This window comes from Triplophysa rosa, linkage group LG17, assembly GCF_024868665.1.
Source record: "Triplophysa rosa linkage group LG17, Trosa_1v2, whole genome shotgun sequence".
Classification (NCBI taxonomy): Eukaryota; Metazoa; Chordata; class Actinopteri; order Cypriniformes; family Nemacheilidae; genus Triplophysa; species Triplophysa rosa.
Window position 1 is genome coordinate 19,216,536 of NC_079906.1, and position 22,047 is coordinate 19,238,582.

The window sequence follows — 22,047 nt, forward strand, 5'->3', positions numbered from 1 at the left end:
GCATTTATAATCATTCATTGATTAAGCTTTTATCCCGAAGTTACAGTACATATGACATTGAATATTTATAATAGAAGAAATAGATCTGAAATACGCCAACATATTTTTATATACAAAAAACAATACTGTGCATTTCTAGGGAAAACTTCTGTCAACTAAACAACTTAACAGTTTAGTTTTTGTCCCTTTTGTAGGTTATTATACGCCAATGTATTTTGAAAGGGGGGTCAAAAACACACTAAATAATCCATAAAAAGAAGAAAAATACAAATTAAATATAATAAGTATACTATTTATATTTAGGCCTATTATATTTAATTTTTTAGTATTTTATATATTGGATAATTTCTATTTTTAGTATTTTATTTATCATATTTATGTTGTACTAATAATTACCTCACCTTCCTCACTCTCTCTCTCTCTTTCTATCTGAATAATATACGCATAAATCCACATTCTTTTCTGATTTACACGGTATTTTTTAATATCACCTTATTGGACTACAGCATGTACAGGCTTTATTTTGTAACAGGACGGGCTTCTGTACGCCCCTCCCGCTGCTGCTGTACTTCCTGTACGCGGATGATGATGATGGGTTTATGTTAATTACATAAGCAAAACGTAAATGATTCGCGGGAAAAGGTGAAAAAATGGCGACGCGCACTGACTGCGTTTCTGCGCCTCTTCTCCTCTAAAAACACACCGCAAACTTTTATAAACATCGCGAATGGGATATCGCGCTTCCAGAGGAGGGACATCAGCACTTTTGGCGCATTTTATACCCGGAACAGGAGAGAAATCAAAGCGGTAATCTCAGCACGAGATGCGTTTGACTGGAACTGTAACTGTAACTAACCTCATTCAAAACTGCAACATTACAGCGCGTAACAGTTAGTTGCATTGATCTGTATCGTGCATGTCAGACAGCAGTCGCGTTTCTTTATTGAAGTGTATGTTGTGTCCGATTACTGGCGACATGTCAACTCGTCCCAGAGAGAAGTTTTGGTAGTGCGCAACTTTTCCAGCGTGCAGTTATGATGGTGCACGTCTTGAGGTAGGGAGGGATCCGTGTAAAGTTTAATCGCTTGCTTTTATGTACAAAACCAACCAAGTTAACAGACTTTTGAAGTGTGCATGGGGTGCATGGGTCACTTGAGAGTTGTCAAGCAGGCGTGCAGTGGTAACGTTATTCATCGAACGCACGCGTCATTTGAAAACGCATGCGTTTTGTTCTAGCCAGAGTAAAAAAATGCGAATATTAGCCTTTTGGTTTCGATTGATTTGAATGTATGCATGCAAAACTACACGTCCATGGCAGCGGAGGAAAAGGTGGTCGAGATCAGTTTAGTCTGAAGTTCACATCCTGGCGATGAGTCAACGATCTGCCTTTCTCTGCTCTGTTTTTAACTCAGCAGGGTTGATATACTGAGTCAAGCAACAGTCCCCATGTGCACTGCTGCGGTTGGATGAGTGCTACAGGAATTTTGTGGGCTTGTCATGACAGTCAAATGCCTACAGTACAGCTACCTGAGAGTATGGTCCTATTTTTAAAGCCACACCAGTAGTGGAATATAGTATGAGGCAGTTGTATTTCTTCCCCTAAATTTAATTTTCTTAGATTTCATCAAACCTGCCTGACTGTCATGTTTAAATTCTGAAATGATGCTCGATGAGCCATGCATGTAGATGACTGATGCTCTGTACTTCCACTTATAGATGAATTGCTCTTATAAAATCCTGTGGGTATATTAAGAATTTGTTGCATTCATGGTTAATATATCTGATGGTTGTAATCATTGGAGAGATTTACCTCATTTAAACCGCAAGCGATTAAAGTTGCCGAAGGCACGGTTGCTCTTTTTCATTTGTAAATATATTTTGGGTAACTAGGTGTTTTAAAAACAACTGACATACATGTAGACAACCTTTTAAAGATGTGTCATGTGCTGGCTTGTAACTGGGATTTTGTAAAATTTGCCCTTTTAGTATGTCATTCTTGGCACAGCCTTCGAGTTTTTATAGAGCGATGCAGTCTAGTCAGTAGTCACTAAGGTTGTCTAATTTAAATGGTCTTTTTTATGTGAAAAATGCACCTAAATATTTGTGACTTATAGTGCATTGGCTATAGGGATGTAACGATTCACTCAGCTTGCGATGCGATTCTGATCTCACGATAAAACATTTTTTGTACAAAATTAGTTGAGACGAATTAGAAATGAGAAAAAAGTGTCATTTTATTATTCTCAAATGCTGCACATTTCTTTGTAAAATAATTAAATTGCTTGTGTCAAATAACAAAACTAAATTGCAATTTTAAAACAAACTCCAAATCGAATAAAAATATATTAATGCAAAAAGTCTCTTTAATATAAACAAACTAAGACTGGCTGTTCTTTTACTAAACTTGGATTTTTTTACTTATAAAAAACAACAACAGCATATCCCATAGACTGTAAAAAAAGATGGACGGTGTGACGCCGCTTCCTTACATTGTAATGAACTGAACGTAAAATGTCCAACGATGGGCGCTGACATGTTATGCAAAAACGTCAGTTTGGAACCTGGGCATGCGCAGAAGGAATCGTCAGTAGAGCAGGAGTCTGCGCAGTATTGAGCACGAAGTAGAGCGCGCTATCAAGGTCCTGCCCGTATTCCCTGGTGACTCAATCGTAAACGAAGAAATCATGTTACCGCACCCCTTTTTTGTAACATCTTATAACTAACTTGAACTTATTCAAAAAACGAACACTTGGACATACATCAACGTGATAAATACTAACTAAAAGAAAAGAAAACATCTTTGGAACATTTTCTTTTGAAGTATAATTGTATTTTATAGTTTGGCTCCTGTCCCATTTGTTTACATGGAGAGGGCGGGGTTTACCAGGGGATGATCAAAGAGCCTGCAGCTTGACGTGTGAGACACCCCTGGCATATCCACGTTTACCAAGTTTGCAGTTTTCCCTGCTGTTCAAAACATGTATTGCGATTCATTCAACATCTCAACCGACATGAATCGATTATAATTAATTTTCAACCGGCTCACGGTGAATCATTACCTCCCTAACATTTGATCAATATAGTATTGTTTCCTGAGATTTGACCCACAATCTTTTGCATTGCTAACGCAAATTTTGCATTTTACTGCTGGTCCACAGGAAGTTTAGGGGCATTTCCTGTCAGCATGTTGGAATCGTTGGACGGCTATTTGACAGTTGGGCCGGAAGCGCTGGAACCCAAGCGGCTGCTTCCCAGAAGAGAAAATACCTGCAGTGACCAGGAGAACAACTTGACCGTGGGCCAATATGTGCTGTGCCGCTGGTCTGATGGCCTTTATTACCTGGGCAAGATCCAAAGAGTGAGTCGCTCCCTACATACACCTGAACCGCAGAAGTAATCTAGACCTCTATTTCTCTTACACACACTGTATGTCCTCTTGTGATCCAGGCAAAAAAAAGAGTCTGGAATGCAGTTTTTTGACATCGTAGTGCCTGGAGCATTAATATAAACATGATGAAATTTTCAGGAAAACCAATGCCGTCTGCGGAGAGCAAATACGAATTGGCGGGTCTTGAAAAATATTGTGTTGGGAGGATTCTCTCTTAATCCTGCATAATTCATTCGGTGTGTCTTTTCTATAGGTGAGCACCTCAAAGCAGAGCTGCTTTGTGACGTTTGAAGACAACTCCAAGTTCTGGGTGCTTTGGAAAGATATACAACACGGTATACATCATAATACAAATAACCGGCATGAGATGCCAGCGTGAGAATATGGTTTTATTTGTTCTGCTTTGTATTGCGCTAACTAAAGTTTTACTCTCTCTCTCAGCTGGAGTCCCTGGGGAAGACCCCAAATGTTCAATGTGCTCTGACATGTCTCTGGTTCCCAGTAATGAAATTCTTATCTGTGGAAAATGTGGAATAGGTGAGTGTTTTCTCTGACACAGTCAGACCTGGACCCAGCCGGTATCCAGTTCATCTCATAAGACACAAAAACCTGAATATTTCACAGTAAAATGGCACGTTTTTGCTTGGGAAGAGAAATGATTTATAATAATGAATTATTGACTCAAAAAGTGCAAAGTATTAGTAGTGCTTGCTAAGGCAAGTGTCACTTGCACTGTTGCTCAGAAATATTGAAGTGTTAAAGGAATAGTTACTGTGAAAAGGATTTTTCAGTAAAATTAGATTTAACCATCTGAGCCGTGTCTAGGGAGCAGAATATCATAGAGATGTGGGGCAGGGTTTTTTTGCCCAGGTTTAAGCCCATTTGCACATTGAGTCCGAAATTTGCGTCCGAAATTTCCGCACGTTAAAAAATAAATACGACCTCACGTTGTGTCAATCACATTTACACACTGCCTCCGATATTTTCGTCCGTCATAAAAAAATTCTGACCGGGTTCGATTTTCTGCGTTTTTCGCATCCGTCAAGCATTTTGAGTGGCCTTTTTTAACAATTCAGAGACACCGTACAAACCAGAGCCAAATACGAAAAAACGCACAAGAAAATTTCAGACTGTATGTGCAAAGACCTTTAGTTAGCAACCATCTGGCACACATCGAGAACACACTACCAAGAATGCTGAAGCTCAAAATATAAATGATCTGTTAACCTGCTATAACATTTCACACAGTGCATCATTTGGAGAGCTTATCCTCTTGCAGATGTAAATGATTAAAGGAACAGGGCACCCAAAAATATGATGTATGTTGACGTTTAATTGCCCTTGTGTTGTTCCAAGCTTTTGTGGCTTTCTTCCCTGGAACACAAAGAAAAATGTGTTTACTTGTTGAAGAGTATTGACACTTTTCCCTCGTACAACACGTACAGGGTGCCTGTAACTCGGTCTCTTCTGGGTTGCACAGATAAAAGTTATACAGGGTTGACACAATATCAGGTTGACACAATATAAAAATTCTGTCATCATTTACTCACCCTTAGGTTGTTCCAAACCTGTCTTTGTTCTGCTGAACGCGAAGGAAGATATTTGGAAGAATGTCAGTAACCAAACAGATTTCATCCCCCGTTTACTGCCATAGTAGGGTAAATAAATACTATGGGAGTCAATGAGGGATGAGATCTGTTTGGTTACTGACATTCTTCTAAATATCTTCCTTTGCGTTTAGCAGAACAAAGAAATTTAAACGGGTTCGAAATGACAAGAGGGTGAGTAAATGATGATAGAATTTTCATCTTTGGGTGAACTATCCCTTTAAATAATTGCGCTCCGACAGTCTTACAGTAATGACTCATTGGGGACACTCTGAGTGTCTCTCCGAAGTCCCGAGGATTAGCGTAGACTGCAGCTCTGCTGTTCATATTTGCACATCTGATTGGGTCTTAGTCGATCTGTTTTTGTGCTAATATTTCTACTCCTTGCTTCCAAATGCTTGGCTTGCATCTTTAGGCTATCACCAGCTCTGCCACTTGCCCCCGGTGGAGAGCTCAGAGGATTTGTCCCCATGGTTCTGCAGGAAGTGCATTTTTGCCTTAGCTGTGAGGGTAAGACCGAGACCTAGTCAACTTCTATATGTTTATACCTTCTATCTCTCTATCCTTTTTATAAACCTCTCAGGGAACATTAAACGTGTATGTCTGATCTTTGTAGAGTTACACAGATAAACAGAGTTTTTGCTTAGTTTACAGAATTGTTTTCATGGTTGTACACTATATATAGTCCGATCAAAAGTATTAAAATGTACAATTTTATTTTTAACTCAAAACTTTGTATGTACAGTATGTAGTGTAGACAGTACGCTCTACTTTTTCTAAAGGTTCTTTCAAGGCCCATTTTGTTAACAGTTGAATGTTTTTGAATGTGTGTTTCTTTTTCGGACAGAAAGGGGGCGCTCTAAAGAAAGGGCCGGTCGCTAAAGCGCTTCTGGCCATGAAGCAGGTGCTGTCATATAATCCAGAGGATCTGGATTGGGACTCTTTGCATCGCACGAACCATCAGCAGTGCTACTGTTACTGTGGAGGACCTGGAGAGTAAGTCCACCTCGTCTCACAGGCTTCTTTGTCCGGTTCATCTACTGTATATGGATTTGATTTGCTGAGCCTGAGCCTCTCACAAAAATGATGATTATTAAATTTATGTGCCAGGAAAAAAAATATTTAGCGTGAAAATAATTTACCAATAAATACTGTTTACAACAAATAAGTTGTTCGATTTTTAAGAAAAAATAAAAAAAACTAAGACCAACACATGTGACCCTGATGCAAAACTTGAGTGGGTAATTCCCAAAGAGCGGGCAGCAGCGAGCGATGTTTGTATGCTTGTTTCCGGCCATTTTTGTTCACGATTTTGCTGCATCCACTCACAAAAATAAAGTTTTGATATATTTACGGTAGGAAATTTACAATATATCTTCATGGAACATAGTCTTAATATCCTAATGATTTTTGATAATGTTACGTTAGCTTATTCACTATAATATAACAACATTTAATGCATTAAAAATGATGTAATATGTGAAAGTTTTTAATAACATCCAGTTAATACCAGTCTAACAGTCATGCTGTAACGGCTCTTCTGTACACACTGAATTATAAGGTCTGATGGTCTTTGTATTTTTTATTTGATAGGAACGTAGTTTAAATCTCATCTGATTTTCTCATTAGGTGGTACCTGAAAATGCTGCAGTGCTTTCGCTGTGAGCAGTGGTTTCATGAGGCGTGTACACAGTGTCTTCAGGAGTCCATGATGTTTGGAGATAGGTATGAGAAAACCAGCACAACCTCTTTGAAATATACACGTTTTTATTCTTTTATATAAACTTTGTGTATTTTATTGTTTTAAAAATATTGATAGAGTAAGGATTGACTACACAGCAGTCACCTTGTTTATGTCTATTCATATTTTTCCACATTTTAAAATAACATAAATGTAACCTTGGGAATTATATTCAAAATAAATCAAAATATATTAGCATCTTTAGTGTTTCACCCCTTGCTTAGAGTTTGTAAAAATGTACTTTTGGGATTTTATCAACCATCTTTTTGGTGTATCACCCTGTGATGCTTTTCAAACAGGAGTTCCCATCTATTCTGAGCACTCATTGGCTGCTTTTTCTCCATTCGAAGTCAAACATTTCAAAACATTTATTTTAGTTTTCTAACGAAATAATTGTATATGCTGAAAGAATTATATTTCTGTCTACGAAAATGATTTCAAACATTTGAACATAAACCTTCAGATGAAAAGATGTTTAAAGATTACATTTCAGTCAAGTGACCCCAAACCGATGAACCGTAACTTAATTCACAATATAACATTTTGTAGCATATTGTATTTTAGAAAGATCAATAAGTGTGATATCCATCCGTTGATGATCAGTGATTTTTACAAACGTGCAGTCGCACATCCTGAAGATGACATTATGAGAATTTTAAAACCTCGTAACGACAGCGGTGAATGTCATGTTTTTGCAGACGCAGTGCCATTTTAAAGCTTGAAGGTGTCGTTTAAATCACATTCTCTGCCTTGTATCTCTCAGGTTTTACTTGTTCATTTGTGCGGTGTGCAATAAAGGAGTGGAATACATCAAGCGACTGGCTCTCAGATGGTAAATGACACCTCTTCTCTTCACCTCACCAATGATTGCTCCCACATCCGGGGCAGAATTATGTAGTCAAAGTGTCAGCTGTGATTGATGCTGGCCGAAGCTCTCGATCCGAGCTTCTTCTCGAGTTATCTTTGAAAGTAAAGAGGGTGCATGGCGTTTATTTATGTTTAGTGTAGAATTGTCCGGACGTTGGCTGATGCTTTGTGTCTGGAACAGAAAATAGCTGTTTAAACCGAAGAGTTTGTGTTGAGAGGATTTGGTATGATTGCAGCGGATTACTGTATATTTAGGTGTGAAGCCAGTCTCGGTTTAGATTTAAGCTTTATCCTTCTTAAAAAGTCGGCTGTGGTAAAATGGACCTCGCCTTGTCTCCATTTAACATTTAGCATGTGACATTTAATGTGCTCTTTGATCTAAAAGCATTTCTGCTTTAAGTCTAAAACAGCTTTAGATTAGTCTCGGAGCTCTTAGTGCTGTTTTGCATAACATTTTCTTTTTTTCTTTGTTTTTAAATCAACTCATGTTTCGTTTGCAGGGTGGATGTGGTCCATCTTGCTCTGTATAACCTGGGAGTCCAAAGTAAGAAAAAATACTTTGAACTGGAAGAGATTCTTGCTTTCATCAGCAACAACTGGGAACATTTCCAGCTAGGCAAGGTTATATATCCAAACTTTTCTTATACCCAACATTTTCTTAAGAATAGATTTAAAAGTAAAGTTTAAATATTCCAGTTTGTTATAACTATCAGTACATTGTTCTATTTTGTGTGTGTGTTCTTTTTTCGTATTTTTTGTTTCTCTCTTGTCATTCCAACCCCTCATTTGCCGACGTGTCTAATCTTTGAAGACAGCGTTGCTAAATTGCTCACAGTGTATGAAAGACTTAACTACAGCAAAGCCCATGGGCTTCATTTGTCCTCATTGAAACGTGACAGCTCAAGGCGTCTCATAAGATACCATCACAGAATTGTTTCTCTCAGACTTTTTTCTCTTACTTATTTCTACCTCTTCAGCTCTCAAATACCCCGCCGCCCGAACGGGCTCAGTATATTCTTGATGCCCTCAACAACTATAAAAGCAAGTAAGACAAATTTCTTCTTTCTATTCTTAACCCGAGGTAGTAGTGTGGTCTGATCATGAAAAATTGGATGTTTTAGCTTTTATGTTAAGGTGACCAATATGACCAGTGGTTCAAGGTTTGGTGTCACAATATTTGAAATAGAAATAAATGGAGGGTGGATTTTAACAACAAAGAACGATTTGTTTTTTTCATGACTGCTGCAAGAAGCGAATGTAGATTGATCAGTCACATGGCTAAAGTGACAAAGCTTTGACTGAAAAATTGCTAATGACATCGATGGAAATGCAGAGGGTTGTATATCAGAACACCCTGAATATGACTTTATTATTATATCTTTTTTATATTTACACCTATTGCTGAACTTGAACACAACTCAAAAACAGATCGATGGTTTTACTGCAGGTTTCTCTGTGGGAAGGAGATCAAGAAGAGGAAATGCATTTTCCGATTAAGGACAAGGGTTCCCCCTAACCCCCCTTCTAAGCTCTTCCCCGAAAAGGCCCAAAACAGTGAGGGCCACAGGGGCAGCAAGAAAGGAACCAGCAGAAACAGGTTAGTCATGCCCTCTCGAGCATGCCCTTGTTTTCTGTGTGAGCGCTTGCTATTTTCACATCAGTAATTATGACGTGTTAAGTGGGCGGAGATGATGCATTGATTGACAGTTCATTTAGATGCATTGTTCTTGTCATTATGTTGAACTGTGGGGATTTTTATCTGTTGCAGTAACTCTGGTCCTGCAGAGAACCGGAGAAAGAGGTCTAAATGGCTGCTGGAGGATGCCATTCCTAATGTAAGATTTGTACCTGGTATGCTGATAAAACACTTCAGTGTCACTTCAGCCGTTTAGCGTGACCTTTTCTATGCTATTAAACTATTCAATTCTCCTTTGAACTTCAAGAAATGAAAGTTCTCAAGGATTTGTAAATCCAAATAAGTATTACAAAACCATAGACTTTTAAAAAAGACAATACGGTTGTCTGCATTGCGGTGCTGGAGTGATGCTGCACAGTTCCAGTCTAGCATCCCCTTAAAGGAGTCCAAATCTAAAAATTGTCTGATAGATTACTCGCATTTCTTTAGTTGAACAAATTAATGCTTGCCTTCATGTATCTTCTTATGGGGGGTCAACATGGCGAAGCTCCAACAAGCACATGGATTCATCATTAAAGTTATCCAAACAACTCCAGTAGGTTAAAAAATGTCTTCTAAACACGTTTGTGAGAGAAAATGAGTAATATTTTGAGCTCGGATTAGGGCAGTGAGTTCAGATATGGCGGTACGTCGAATCTTATTGGTTCTCTCTTGTATCGTGATAAAGCACGCATACAACTAGTCAGAACCAATGAGATTTAACGTATCATTCACTAGCGTATCATTTCACATCCGAAGACATTTATTAACCCACAAAAATGATTTGGATTACTTTAATGATAGATGCATATACTTTAATGTTTTGAGCCCTGTGAAAGACTGTTTAAATGACAGCAATTTATTATAAACTTAAAAACATAAAAAGTCATCTGCATCCGGAATGGCACGAGTGTGAGTAAATTATGAGAGAATTTTCATATTTGGATAACTACTGTACAGTTTAATTATTTCAACCAACACTTCTGTTAATTGACCAGTTGTCAATATTTTATTTTGTTAGGATCGGCATGAAATTAAAAATGATAATTCAGTAACACTTTATTTTACGGTGCCCTTGTTACATATGTTACATGTATTTACTATAAATTATGCATAATTACATGTAACTAACCCTAACCCTATAGTAAGTACATATAGTAAGTACAAGTAATTACTTTTTATTACTCAGTACTTAAATGTATAATTACACTGTAACACGGGCACTGTAAAATAAAGTGTAACCGATTATTCTAATAGTTTTACACAGTGGGGAAGTATTTATTATAAATTATTTATCCGTTCACATCATTATTTTTTAAAATTGTAATCTTTAATCAAAAACGCTAACCTCTCCCCACTCTCAAAACGACCTCTCTTCACTTCTGGTCACGAGGAATGGCGCGAGGGCGGGGCTGCAATGACTGACAGATTGCAAACTGGCGTTCAAATCTTTCAGCTTTTAACGATCCAATCAGTTGTCGGTGGATGAAATCAAGTCCCAGCTTATATTTTTTTCTCACTTCAGAAGTAGAAAAAAAAGACTATCGCTACTTCCGTCTCACACCGACTTTAAAATGGTCTAGTTGATATATCGGTCATTTACTAAAGCTCAGATAAAACTACCTAATTCCATTTGTATGTGAAAATACATTCATGAAACAGATGAAAGAAGAGACAGACTGCAGAGATGCTTTTTGACCTGCCAAAGCACATCTAAACCTCCCTCACTGAGATTCTGTGTACCACTTCCCGAAGCTTCTTCCATCCCTCGGTGGTTTGCTTTCATGCGGACTGTCGAAATGCTTTTTTATTTCAGCCCTTTTTCCACAGGGTTTCTTATGTACAGTGTTGACTTAAAGCCATTTTAAATATGACTAGTTTTGAAGTTTACTCTTGGATCTTCACCTGCGCTCCTTCATCTCGGCCTTGCATCTCTCCGCGCCCCTGTGGTGATTTTCTGTTATTCCTCTGACGGCTGCCACACAGACCACACGTTTCTCATCTTTATTGCTTCTCTCTCTCTCTCTTTTTCACACACACGCTCATAGCATCTCATTCTGCCTGTCTGCATCTTCTAAAAAGGATTACATTCCCCCTCTGAAGAATTTAACTGACAAATCCTCGTGAGAGTTTTGGTGCCCAGACGTGTTTGACTTTAAGGGCCCACCCTCGACACTGCAGGCAGCATAGCTAAGAATACTGTGAGCGACTTCAAAGACACCATTAGAGCGTGACTGTTGTGATCGGCACAATCAAAGCGTGATTATCGTCATCATCTGAATGACAGAGAATCGTTGCAGATTTATAAATTTGACGTTTTTTTTTTTTATTCTGTGTTTGTGACATCAATGTAGAATGACCTCACTTCCACCTGGAGCTCCAATCATCACATGGCCAACATCTTTGACTTCACGCTGGACGAGCTGCAGAGTTTAAAGAGGTGGGCGTCATTGGTTTGTGGAACAACATTTCTACATCAAATTAGGTTGTAGGATTAGGTTTAGGTTTATGACTTGGTTAGGGACTTGTAAAGTTTGGGTTATTGGTAGGGTTTAGATTAGAAATATGTTAAAGGGATAGTTCAGCCAAAATAAAAAAAAGTACTCGCCTTCATGTCATTCCAAACGTGTTTGACTTTCTTCTGCAGAACACAAAAGAAGATATTTCGAAGAACGTTTGTAAAGAAACAACATTGTCCCCCATTGACTTTCATTGTATAGACACTTAGACACTATTTTGAGTCATAGTATAGATTTTGGCATGAGGTTAAATAAATGGTTACAGAATTTTTATTTTTGGGTGAACCATCCCTTAAAAGCATTCATACTATGTCAGATAAAGACAAAGTATAAAATAGTCTGTATTTTAACTATAGGCAGTTTCATCGGATGCACGTGCCTGGCCCAAAGTTAACTTCCGGTCTGTGTTTGGTTATAATATAACAATTTATTTTATATTCAATTTATATGAATGTATATGCACATTTTATTTTATATTAATTGTATTAAATTAAATTACAATTACTCAACGGTTATTGATTCTTTGCGGAGGTCTGCCAGAAGTTAAGTTTGGGCCACATAGCGTTCGTTTATGTTGTTGCCGTTGAAACAGTCTATATTTTTTTGCTTTTCTCCCAAAAGAAAAAACCTGCAAGCTGTTTGCACATGTTAGTATTTAACATGTGAGCAACAAAAGCGATAAATCTAAAATTGAAAATGTGGATTTAACATGATCAGGTCTCTTTTATCTCTTATTTAGGCTGTATTAAAGCATAATCGATTTTTTTGAACCAGTACATTACTTTCCCTTTACTGTAACTTCATAATCCATTAGGACCCCGAGTCGCATTATAACCATTAAACGTATAACGCAGATGTCCGCACGCTCCGGCTCTGATGGCTCATTTGATACGTCTGCCCTTTCATTTTTTGATAAAATCACCTCACCTGTGCTAAAACGTCTAGAAATGAATCATTGCCTCTCCATCAACGTACATAATGACTGTAATGAGGTCTCAATCAAATTCACCGTCGATTCATCAGCCTCTCTCACAACAACAGACGGCTCGCTTAACCTTTTCTCATTACCTTTTCAATTCAATGTTTAAACGTGTATTTATTGGCCTTCCAACAATCAAGCTCATTTGCATATATTTCCCTTTGAAAAATGGGAAAGGTCTCTTACTGTTTCCCCCAACACCCTCCGATCACAGCCCCGCCCCACGGAAATATATTTTTATCAAGCGATTTAATTATATTTTTCTATAAAGGTTATCATCTCTCAAACAGGCCTGAGTAATGAGAGAATAGTAAACACTATTGGGACAATTGAGGCTTTCAGAAGCGAGAGAGGGTGTCTGAGAGGAATTGTTGAAGTGCGTGAAAGAAGAACTCAGAGTTGGCTTTGGCCGTAATAAAAAGGGCATGTTGGGTTTCTTCACAAAGCTGTGAAGTGTAGTTAATAGCTGCCATGCTCTGAATGCTCTACTGATAAATTCTGGTTTAGTCACCATCCCAGTGGGGTATAATGTGTTGAATAGCGAGCGGCAGGTTGAACTGAGACTTTTCTTCTGGAGTTTAGAGTTTGAATTGTGGCTGAGATGTTATTTAATAAGGCATAGTCTTTTTAAGTGAACTTGTAATAAAAAAATTACCATATATATTTTCTTTTAAAGCTGCAATCCGTAACTTTTTTGAACAAGTACTTTAAAAGTACAGCATAACTGTCTGTACAATTTTGTGGAAAATATCATTTTTACCTCTTCAGACTCTGCATCCATTGAAATGGACATCACATTTTTTTTTTATTGAGGGAAAAAATCCGGTCTGAAGGGGTTAACCTCATTTAACTTCAACCCACATACAATAAGAACCTAAAGTACCTGAAATTTTAACATTTTAAACAGATGGTTATAGAGAGGCAAAGGTAACAGATTGCAGCTTTAATAAATATCAATGTGTCATATTGTGCACGTCATGTGTTTTTGTAATGTTTTATCCTAATGCCGTCACCAATCCCTCTTTTTCTTATTCTGGCATTTAAAACTCACTTTTCACGATTCCTGATGGATTGAATCAAGCACCACTTCGTTTTCTTAATACAGATAAAAGTAAAATGGCTCCTGAAATGTTCATGTTGACTACATGTGATGGTATTGGATTTAGCTATGTTTGTCAGTCTCTTTCTTTGTCTCCGCATCTGTTCATTGATCTCTCTCTTTCCGTTCTCAGCACCAGCTCAGGACAGACGTTCAGTTTGGACCAGGACTCCACAGATGCCGCCAGCACTTCTGGTTCCGCCACCACCAGCGTTTCTTACGACTTCAGGTACGTTTGCTCATATCCGCTGTTTCCATGTTCCATGCTGCCTCCCCATCATCTGTGATAAATAATCAACAGATACAACAAAATGTAATGTCTTTGATAAACTCATCCCATCTATACTCTATGCCATAGAATAAAACTTTTATAAACTATTTTTGTTTGTGAAATTTTCGTTGGTATTATGGTCTAAAGTTGAGATACCATGACTAAGTTTGTCATGAATAGCATTTAGTGCTGTTATGGCGTTAAAGTGTATGAAATTTAGCGGCATCTAGCAGTGAGGTTGCGAATTGCAACCAATGGCTCACTCCACCCGTCCCTTTCGAAGCACTACGGTGGCTGACACAGGACTAAGATGTCATCATGTTTTCACTTCTTTGCCGAAGGAGATAACGTAATTACGAAACGCACTCTGTAGTGCAGTTTGTCCGTTTAAGGCTACTGTAGAAACAACATAGCGAATTCCATGTAAGGGGACCCGCGGTGTATGTAGATAGAAACGCCAATCTAAGGTAATAAAGACATAACGCTTGATTATGTTCGATATTTATACACCTCTGAAATTACACATTGGACCTTTAGCATCCGAAGAACCTTTCTGTTTCACAAAAGGGTCTTTGGAGAGGAAAGGGGTTCTTCAGATTATAAAACCGTAAGAATGGTTCTTATAAGTGGAACCAAAAATGTTTTTCTGTGGCATCACTGTGAAGAACCCTTTGAAGCACCTATTTATAGAGGAATATATTTATTCATTTCTATTAGGATCGTAGCAATTTCAAAGTCGCATGCTGAAACTCCTAGGCAGCTCTATTACAATAAGCACTCTCAAAAAGCAAGGATGCAAAGCTCCCTCCCTTGCTAGTTTACATAAAATACAATTTTGTAGTCATGGGACTATAGATTCAGCAAACTCTGGTGTGATGTAACCCTCTCTACAGACTGCTGGAAATCACTCACACACTTGTGGAGTCTTGCAAAGGTTTGATTCAATTAGCAATCAGTGAGGTTAAATCTGTGGATGTGCCACACCATCAGCCTGATGTCCACCTGCGGTGCAGTCACATATCATTATCCCTCCTGACCATGTGGTACCCTGTTGTCATGGAAACCAATAATGCAAACCACAGGTGGCTCACCCACACCGAGTGCAAACAAGTAGGCTGTCACTTCCGTCCAATACGAGCCTGAGGGATTCTAGGAAGGCAGTTTGAAGTGGTGACATCACTGATTGTAGCTCGATCACCTGTCACCAGCCGCCCGTAACCACTCTGCTTTTAATAAATATGAACGATTTTGAAACAACTTGACGTATTTGCTCGAATCCAAGCACATATCTCCTACACATTCATCTAGTTCAATCACAAGGTTCCTCTTCAAAACTACACTGCAGCGTGATCAATATCGCCGTAGTGGAACATTTTGGCCGAACGGCTGTCGCTGTCGATTTTCACCTCGCCTGCTGGGGCTGCACCTGACCGACCACAAGTTAAAGAGGAGTAACAGCCGTCCATCACCACTTGATGTTGTGTGTAAACCACCTGACAGCTCGCTGAGAAATATAGTGTCAGATTATGGATTATTTATGGTTATGGGTGCTTGTTGGCCCTTGTTATTTTAGGGATGCAGTCAGTAAAATGTCCAGTAAAACACTCAGTACTGTCAATGGTATTAGTTTAATGGGAATTTTGATGTTTGTTGTATACTGTAAAGCAGGTTTTTTTGAAGCATTACCTTTTAATAATGGCATTGAAACACAATTTTTAACATTCATTTTTATTCAAAATATTGGATGTAACTGTAGACAGACTGTTGATCTAATCATTGTGTTATAGTAAGACTTGAGAAATGTGAAGTTTAATATGGTCGCTGTCCTTAAAAAACTCCAGATGTCTAAATTCTCAAATAGTTTTTCAAGGAATAGAAAAAAACACTATTAGTTTTGAATGATTAAATACTCTGTATTGAATACATATTTGCAAAACCTAGTGAAAAACATAAAGGGTTACTAATAATAATGGTTTACGGCAAAAAATAACGAAATATGGAGATACAAGGTTTCAGAAGGACAGCAGCAATATGTTAACCACTTATTTGGCTTCTATTACAAGTATTTTTTCTATTAAAAACAGGGCTGTACGTTAACTTTTTTGCACATAGCACTGGTGCTACAGAGGTTTAAAGTTTTTTAGCACAGGCCAAATAGTTGTAGCACAAGTATAAAAAGTGCAGTTCATCACATAAATAGGCTGGTAAATGATAAAGGACATTAATCTTACATCAATATGGATAAATTAGGGCCATATAATTTTTTGTTTTTCTCAAATTCGTTTGAAAATACAGAACTCGGAACAATTAAAAATATCAATGTTTTGCTATACAGAAGTAAATACATTTGTCCATAAAAAACAGTAGTATACTATAGTAATTATAATATAGTAATTATTTCCTTAATGTGAAATTATTGGGTACTATAGTAATGTTTAACCTTAACTATAGTAAATATTAAAGTATACTATAGTGTTTACTACATTTCCTACAAATAAATTCTTTTTTTCATTTGGTTCAAATTAAGCAGACTTTTATTTTGGTGGGACGTCGCTTGAGGTACAGTGTGTGTTTGACGGTAGCTTCACTCAAACAGTGAAACGCTTGTAAAATAAACTCAGAACAGCTCTGTGCATGAATTTCATGTGTTCATGTCCTCGTATAGTGAGATACAGACAGATCCACTACTGTCACGCTTGTAACATGTTAAAGTGTGCAGCTCATTCACTCGTACACATGCAGATGACATATTTAAATAGTAGAATCCCGCTTACGTGATTCCTTCCATGTTTTCCCACATCGTGCAGATCATAGGGCTCTAGATAAATGGACTCAGTGCAGCCGGAAAACGAAAATATAAACGAAAATAAATAGTGGTGCGCCATTAGTTAATCCCACACACGAACAAGCTCAAAGACAAACGCACTTCACACAAACAAGCGACTCTGTCTAATGCACGTTCAAAACTGTATCGCACGCGTGCTACACTATTACATTTATTATTAGCACAGACCAATTTTTTCGTAACATATATGTCGCACTCTACAGCCCTAATTATAAATATTTTTTCCTACTTATTAAAGATACTGAAGGTCATTTTCTTGTCTCTTTTCTGCTTGGTCTTCTCACAAAGCTTTATTTTTGTTCTTCAGACTTTGAGTATTATTGACATTCTACAACAGAGCTTGTTTGTGTCTTTGTTATTTTTTTATTCCTGTAAGTCACCACTGCTTTTGAAGCACATCGGATTCCTGGTGTTGATGCCTCATGATCCATGAAGCCGGATTGCACTGGATCATTTCTTTTGTGCTGTAGTTTTCAACTCTGTAACTCTCTGCAAAAACTAATGCGCTGGTGTTTTATTTTAAGGATGTGTTTCGATAAAAGTGTTAACAAGCCTTTCAGATACATTCTTTGGCCATTTTTCACACTCAGGAGGCGAAACGCATAAGTTTGTCATGCATTTTATTGTGGTTAAATGGTTTTATAAAAGTAATTTGTCATCATTTTGAACAACAAACATAGAGTACCTGTACAAGATCGTGGACGAAACTGATAACATAAGAAATATATAAAGTGATTTCCTATTACAAAAATATTCACCCCAAAATCATTTTGATTATAGAAAAAGTTTTTTTTAATGATTTGACAGTATAGCAGATGGGAAATGGCAAGAATTGACTCAAAGTTAGATGATTTATAAATCACCCTTTTCACTTTATTGTGAGTCTAATAAAAAAAAGGTTATTTACTTATTTAAAAATTTGAGTTTAATATATCGCTGCTGTCCTTCTGAAACCTTGTATCTCCATATTTCGTGATTTTTATTTTTTGCCATAAATCACTATTATTAGTCACCCTTTATGTTTGTCACTGGGTTTTGCAAATATCTAAACAATAAAAAAAAACTTTGACGTCACAGTATTTGATCATTTAAAAAGTAGTGTTTTTTCATTTCCTGCAAAACAGCCCACTGAGCTTCGCTATAAAATACTGAACAGTCCCACTCTCTCTTTGATATCTTTCCCGTAGTTTGTCTTATTTATTTTAGGATATGCCTGCTCATTAATATTCCTGCTATGGGTGTTTGTGGGACGGTGGCGAGCATGAGAGGGCGGAGAAAAATAAACACGGGTTAGGGTTTTCTCTGAAGAAGTTGTAAGGATGGACATATCGCTGTCACCTGCTGTGCATAGTCCAGGGCCAGATCAAACACTCCACAAACGCATATCTGCTTTCCATGCTCGGCTTTCATGTCCTGATACTGTTTAGCTCTCTGTCTTATTTTAGAAGCTGTAACGATTCTCAATTGGAGGATCTCTGTGTGAGATTTTCGTGTCTTGCTGTGATTTTCCCAAGTTACACTTGTCCTTGGGCAGAAATGTTCAGTCATTGAAGTGCAGATTCGGAAAATCCCCAGAAGAATCGCAGCATGAAAAAAAGTACCAAAAAGTCCACTTCTGCTGTATGACCTTTAAATGGCATGACACCCACATGGGCGAACGGATAGAGAGGCAGCGATAAAGATGATGAAGAGGGACATCTAGTGGAAGACATTTGCGGTGCACCTTTTCAACCAAAGAAGCAATGTTTGATACACTATCAGCCAATGCAAAATAACTTTATTTGCAAAATCGCTACCAGTGTAATGAGGCAGCAGTATAGCATTTGTTTGAATTTTACTGTTTACTGTCAATTTTGGGGCAAATTTTAATACAACATGCAATGGCACAGAGCATTATTGTGTAAAAATGAATATTGATTTCGAAGCTTAATTTCATAGTGATAAGATGGCTGTGATGTTTTTGTGTTGTTTATGCAGCATAGTTGGTATCGCATGGCGTTAGCAACACAAAAGCCATAGGTTCGATCCCCAAGGAACACGCATACAAAGATCCAAAAATCCACTGTGCCTTAGTTGCATCAGCAGCAAAAAGTAATTTCATAGATATACAAAGTTATTACATTACAATAAAAACTTTTATTATGAAAACAAACAATTAGGGCTTTCAAACGATGAATCGCATTCAGAATAAAAGTTTGTGTTTACATAATATATGCCTGTGCATATTCATTTTGTATTTATAAACGTATATTTAAGAAAAAAATAAAATTTAAAAATGTATAAACATTTATGTATAATTTCAATTATTGGTAAATATAAATAAATCCATCTAAATATATCTATATATACTGTATATACATGTATGTGTAAGTTTTTGTGTTTGTAAATACAAAATGAATATGTACAGTACATAGACATATATTATGTAAATGCAGACTTTTATTCTGGATGCGATTAATCGCTTGACAGCCCTACAAACAATTAGCATTTTTAGCAAAACGTGCTTTGATAAATTTGCATAATAAAAACGTTTAGTCAGAAAGAAAACAATGTCAATTTTTAAAGACCCTTTCAGTCTAAGGCTCTCAAAAGAACCATTTCTTTCTTACCTTTTTATAATCTAAAGTACCTTTATTTTTTAAACAGAAATGTTCATTGGATGTTAGGGTTCTTTATAGAACCACTTAGCCAAAAATCGCTCTTCTATGGCATTGTGAAGCATCTTTTTTTTTAAGAATGTATGAATCCAGTGATACCTCCAGACCCACCCTACATAATCAAAATGAAAAGTTCTCATTCCGAAATATTTTCTGTTCTTCACAGGAAAAATGTGGGCAGTCGGAAGAGAAAGTTGCCTTCTTCTAACTACACCGTGCTAGCCACAAAGAGAGAGATGGTGGAGAGCGAGCTCAGCCCGATCAGCATGCCCGGAGAGGAGAGCAACGTTATGATGGAGAACAGCATCGATAGCCACACCTTTGAGAGCATCAGTGAAGACGATTCCTCTCTCTCTAACCTTAAATCTTCCATCAACAGCTATTTTGGGGCAGCTGGTCGGCTCACCTGCGGAGAGAAGTATCAGGTGTTGGCACGTAGGATCACACCTGAAGGCAAGGTGCAGTATTTGGTGGAATGGGAGGGAACTACACCTTACTGAAAGTCACAGGACAGGTGTGAAACAGATGAAGCCACACAAGAAGGTGTCACGTGTCAGAGTTCTAGTTGGTTTTGTTTATTTCCATCAGCCACATCTAGTTGTTTTCCTGTTATTTTGGTCGTGTCCCATATGGGACAATAAAGTCTTTTCATATCAAAGTCATTGCCAGTGTCCTTTGGCTAGGGCACTTTAAACATCCTGAAGATAAGAGGTCTAATTCAGTATAGAGACGTATACTTGGCATAGACCGTATAACGGTGTGTAACTGTTATTAGATAAAGGGCAGTATTAAACATTTCAGTTTAGTTGTTGGACCCAAAAAGTTTGAAATTGGAGTATCGGTTCCTGATGTCCAGGCCTTCAAAGTCACATGGCATCTTGTTTCTCTGTCATACAAATTGCAGCAGATGCTCAGTTTTAAATTAAATTAGCCATTGATTGTTTTTCCGAACAATAGTTTACTGAATGTACCTTGAATCTTTCGTCATCTCACTCAGTATTTTTGCAGAAGGTCTATATAGAGATTTGTACACGTTTGTTTACCTGAGATTAACAGTTGTGTCAGCAACAGCGGTACTTTAGTTGCGTTTAAAAATACTTGTTAGTCTGCACTTTCTCCTGTTCAACAATAGTTTTACATTTGTTTTAGGAAATTATATAACCAAAGTGATGCAAATACTGTTTTAAGACTTTTAAAAAGTATTTTTTATTTTGTATGCTTTGGCATATCATACTGTATTAGATAAAACCTGCTTTGACAAAGCAGACGTAAAAGAATGGAAAGCTGTAGAGAAACCATTTCATTTGCAATATAAGTTAGGCTCTTTTTTTTAATGTACCCACAGATGAGTCAAATCAAACTTTTTACAGGATTTCCAAAGATTATTCATTTTTAATGCGAGTCTGGAAGTGGATGTGTTCACAGTAACAGATGTTTGGGTTGACTGGAATGTTTTTCAAAGTTGTATCATTCTGTAATTGGACTTTAGTTTTATAGTACTATAAAAAGTATAGCATATAAATATACTCTATTATTTACATGTATATAATTGGATATAAGATTAGCCCCCATTTTATTATTGCACTATTAACGTTTTATCAGCTATGCAAGCTATTGGATAAATTGACATATTTTCTAATCTATGTTTAAAGGAAACTGTATAAAAGACTTTGAAATTTTTGATACTTTTTTTTATAATACTTCCCCAAATTAAAAGCATTTGTGTAATTAAATACAGATTGCAACATTGTCAACAAAAAATGTTTGGAATATTGTTTAAGTCAACTGTAGGCTTTAAATAATGTCACAAGCTGTTTCAAGAGTTTTATTATTGGTTATGGCCTTAAGGTTCAGATCATGTTTGTGCCAGGATGAAAGTGATTTTTTTACTCGTTTATGATCATATTTCTAGCACATTTAATGTCTTACATGGCAAACATGTTTTTTCAAATGTGTTAAATGTGCATGTGTCATTGTTATTAATTCATTCCTGTTTTAAACCATTAAAACAGTTTGTCATCAATATTTTGAATGTGCCCTCTGATGTGTTGATATTCTTATTTCTTCATAAACATGGATTGAAACACTGTGAGGTTCATAAGGCTTTTTCAAAAAGATGAAAAAAACTATTTTTAACTATGTGGTTAAGATTTGTTGATGGACACATGTAACAGATTAATATTTTTGTATATTTGCATACGAAGGTTTTCAGAAGACATGAATGACATTAAAGAAATAATCGGGTTTTAATAGACAATATGCCTGTGTAACATTAAACACGTGTATACTGTAAATTCGTAGCGCAGTCATGATGTCAAGGCCATTTAAACAAAGGCAGCTGCAGCAAAGGGTTAAAGCTTAAATATTAATGAGATGCTGACGTTTTTGACCCTTTAAAC

The 22,047-nt window shown here is 37.1% G+C and overlaps 1 protein-coding gene across 2 annotated transcripts; it reads left to right on the forward strand.

Moving 5' to 3' along the window:
• The first annotated feature begins 592 nt into the window (after positions 1-592).
• On the forward strand, positions 593-21,663 carry phf19 (PHD finger protein 19). Of its 2 annotated transcripts, none has more exons than XM_057356725.1 (15): positions 593-807; positions 3,159-3,358; positions 3,642-3,723; positions 3,830-3,925; positions 5,411-5,505; positions 5,843-5,991; positions 6,625-6,720; positions 7,500-7,568; positions 8,104-8,224; positions 8,581-8,648; positions 9,051-9,200; positions 9,372-9,438; positions 11,633-11,718; positions 14,009-14,104; positions 19,815-21,663. In XM_057356725.1, exons 2-15 carry the CDS (start codon positions 3,185-3,187, stop codon positions 20,146-20,148), a joined length of 1,683 nt encoding a protein of 560 aa, XP_057212708.1. In that variant the 5' UTR covers positions 593-807; positions 3,159-3,184; the 3' UTR covers positions 20,149-21,663. The 2 variants fall into 2 exon arrangements, with proteins under 2 accessions (XP_057212708.1, XP_057212709.1); XM_057356726.1 differs by lacking the exon at positions 593-807 and adding an exon at positions 979-1,054.
• The last annotated feature ends 384 nt before the right edge of the window (positions 21,664-22,047 follow it).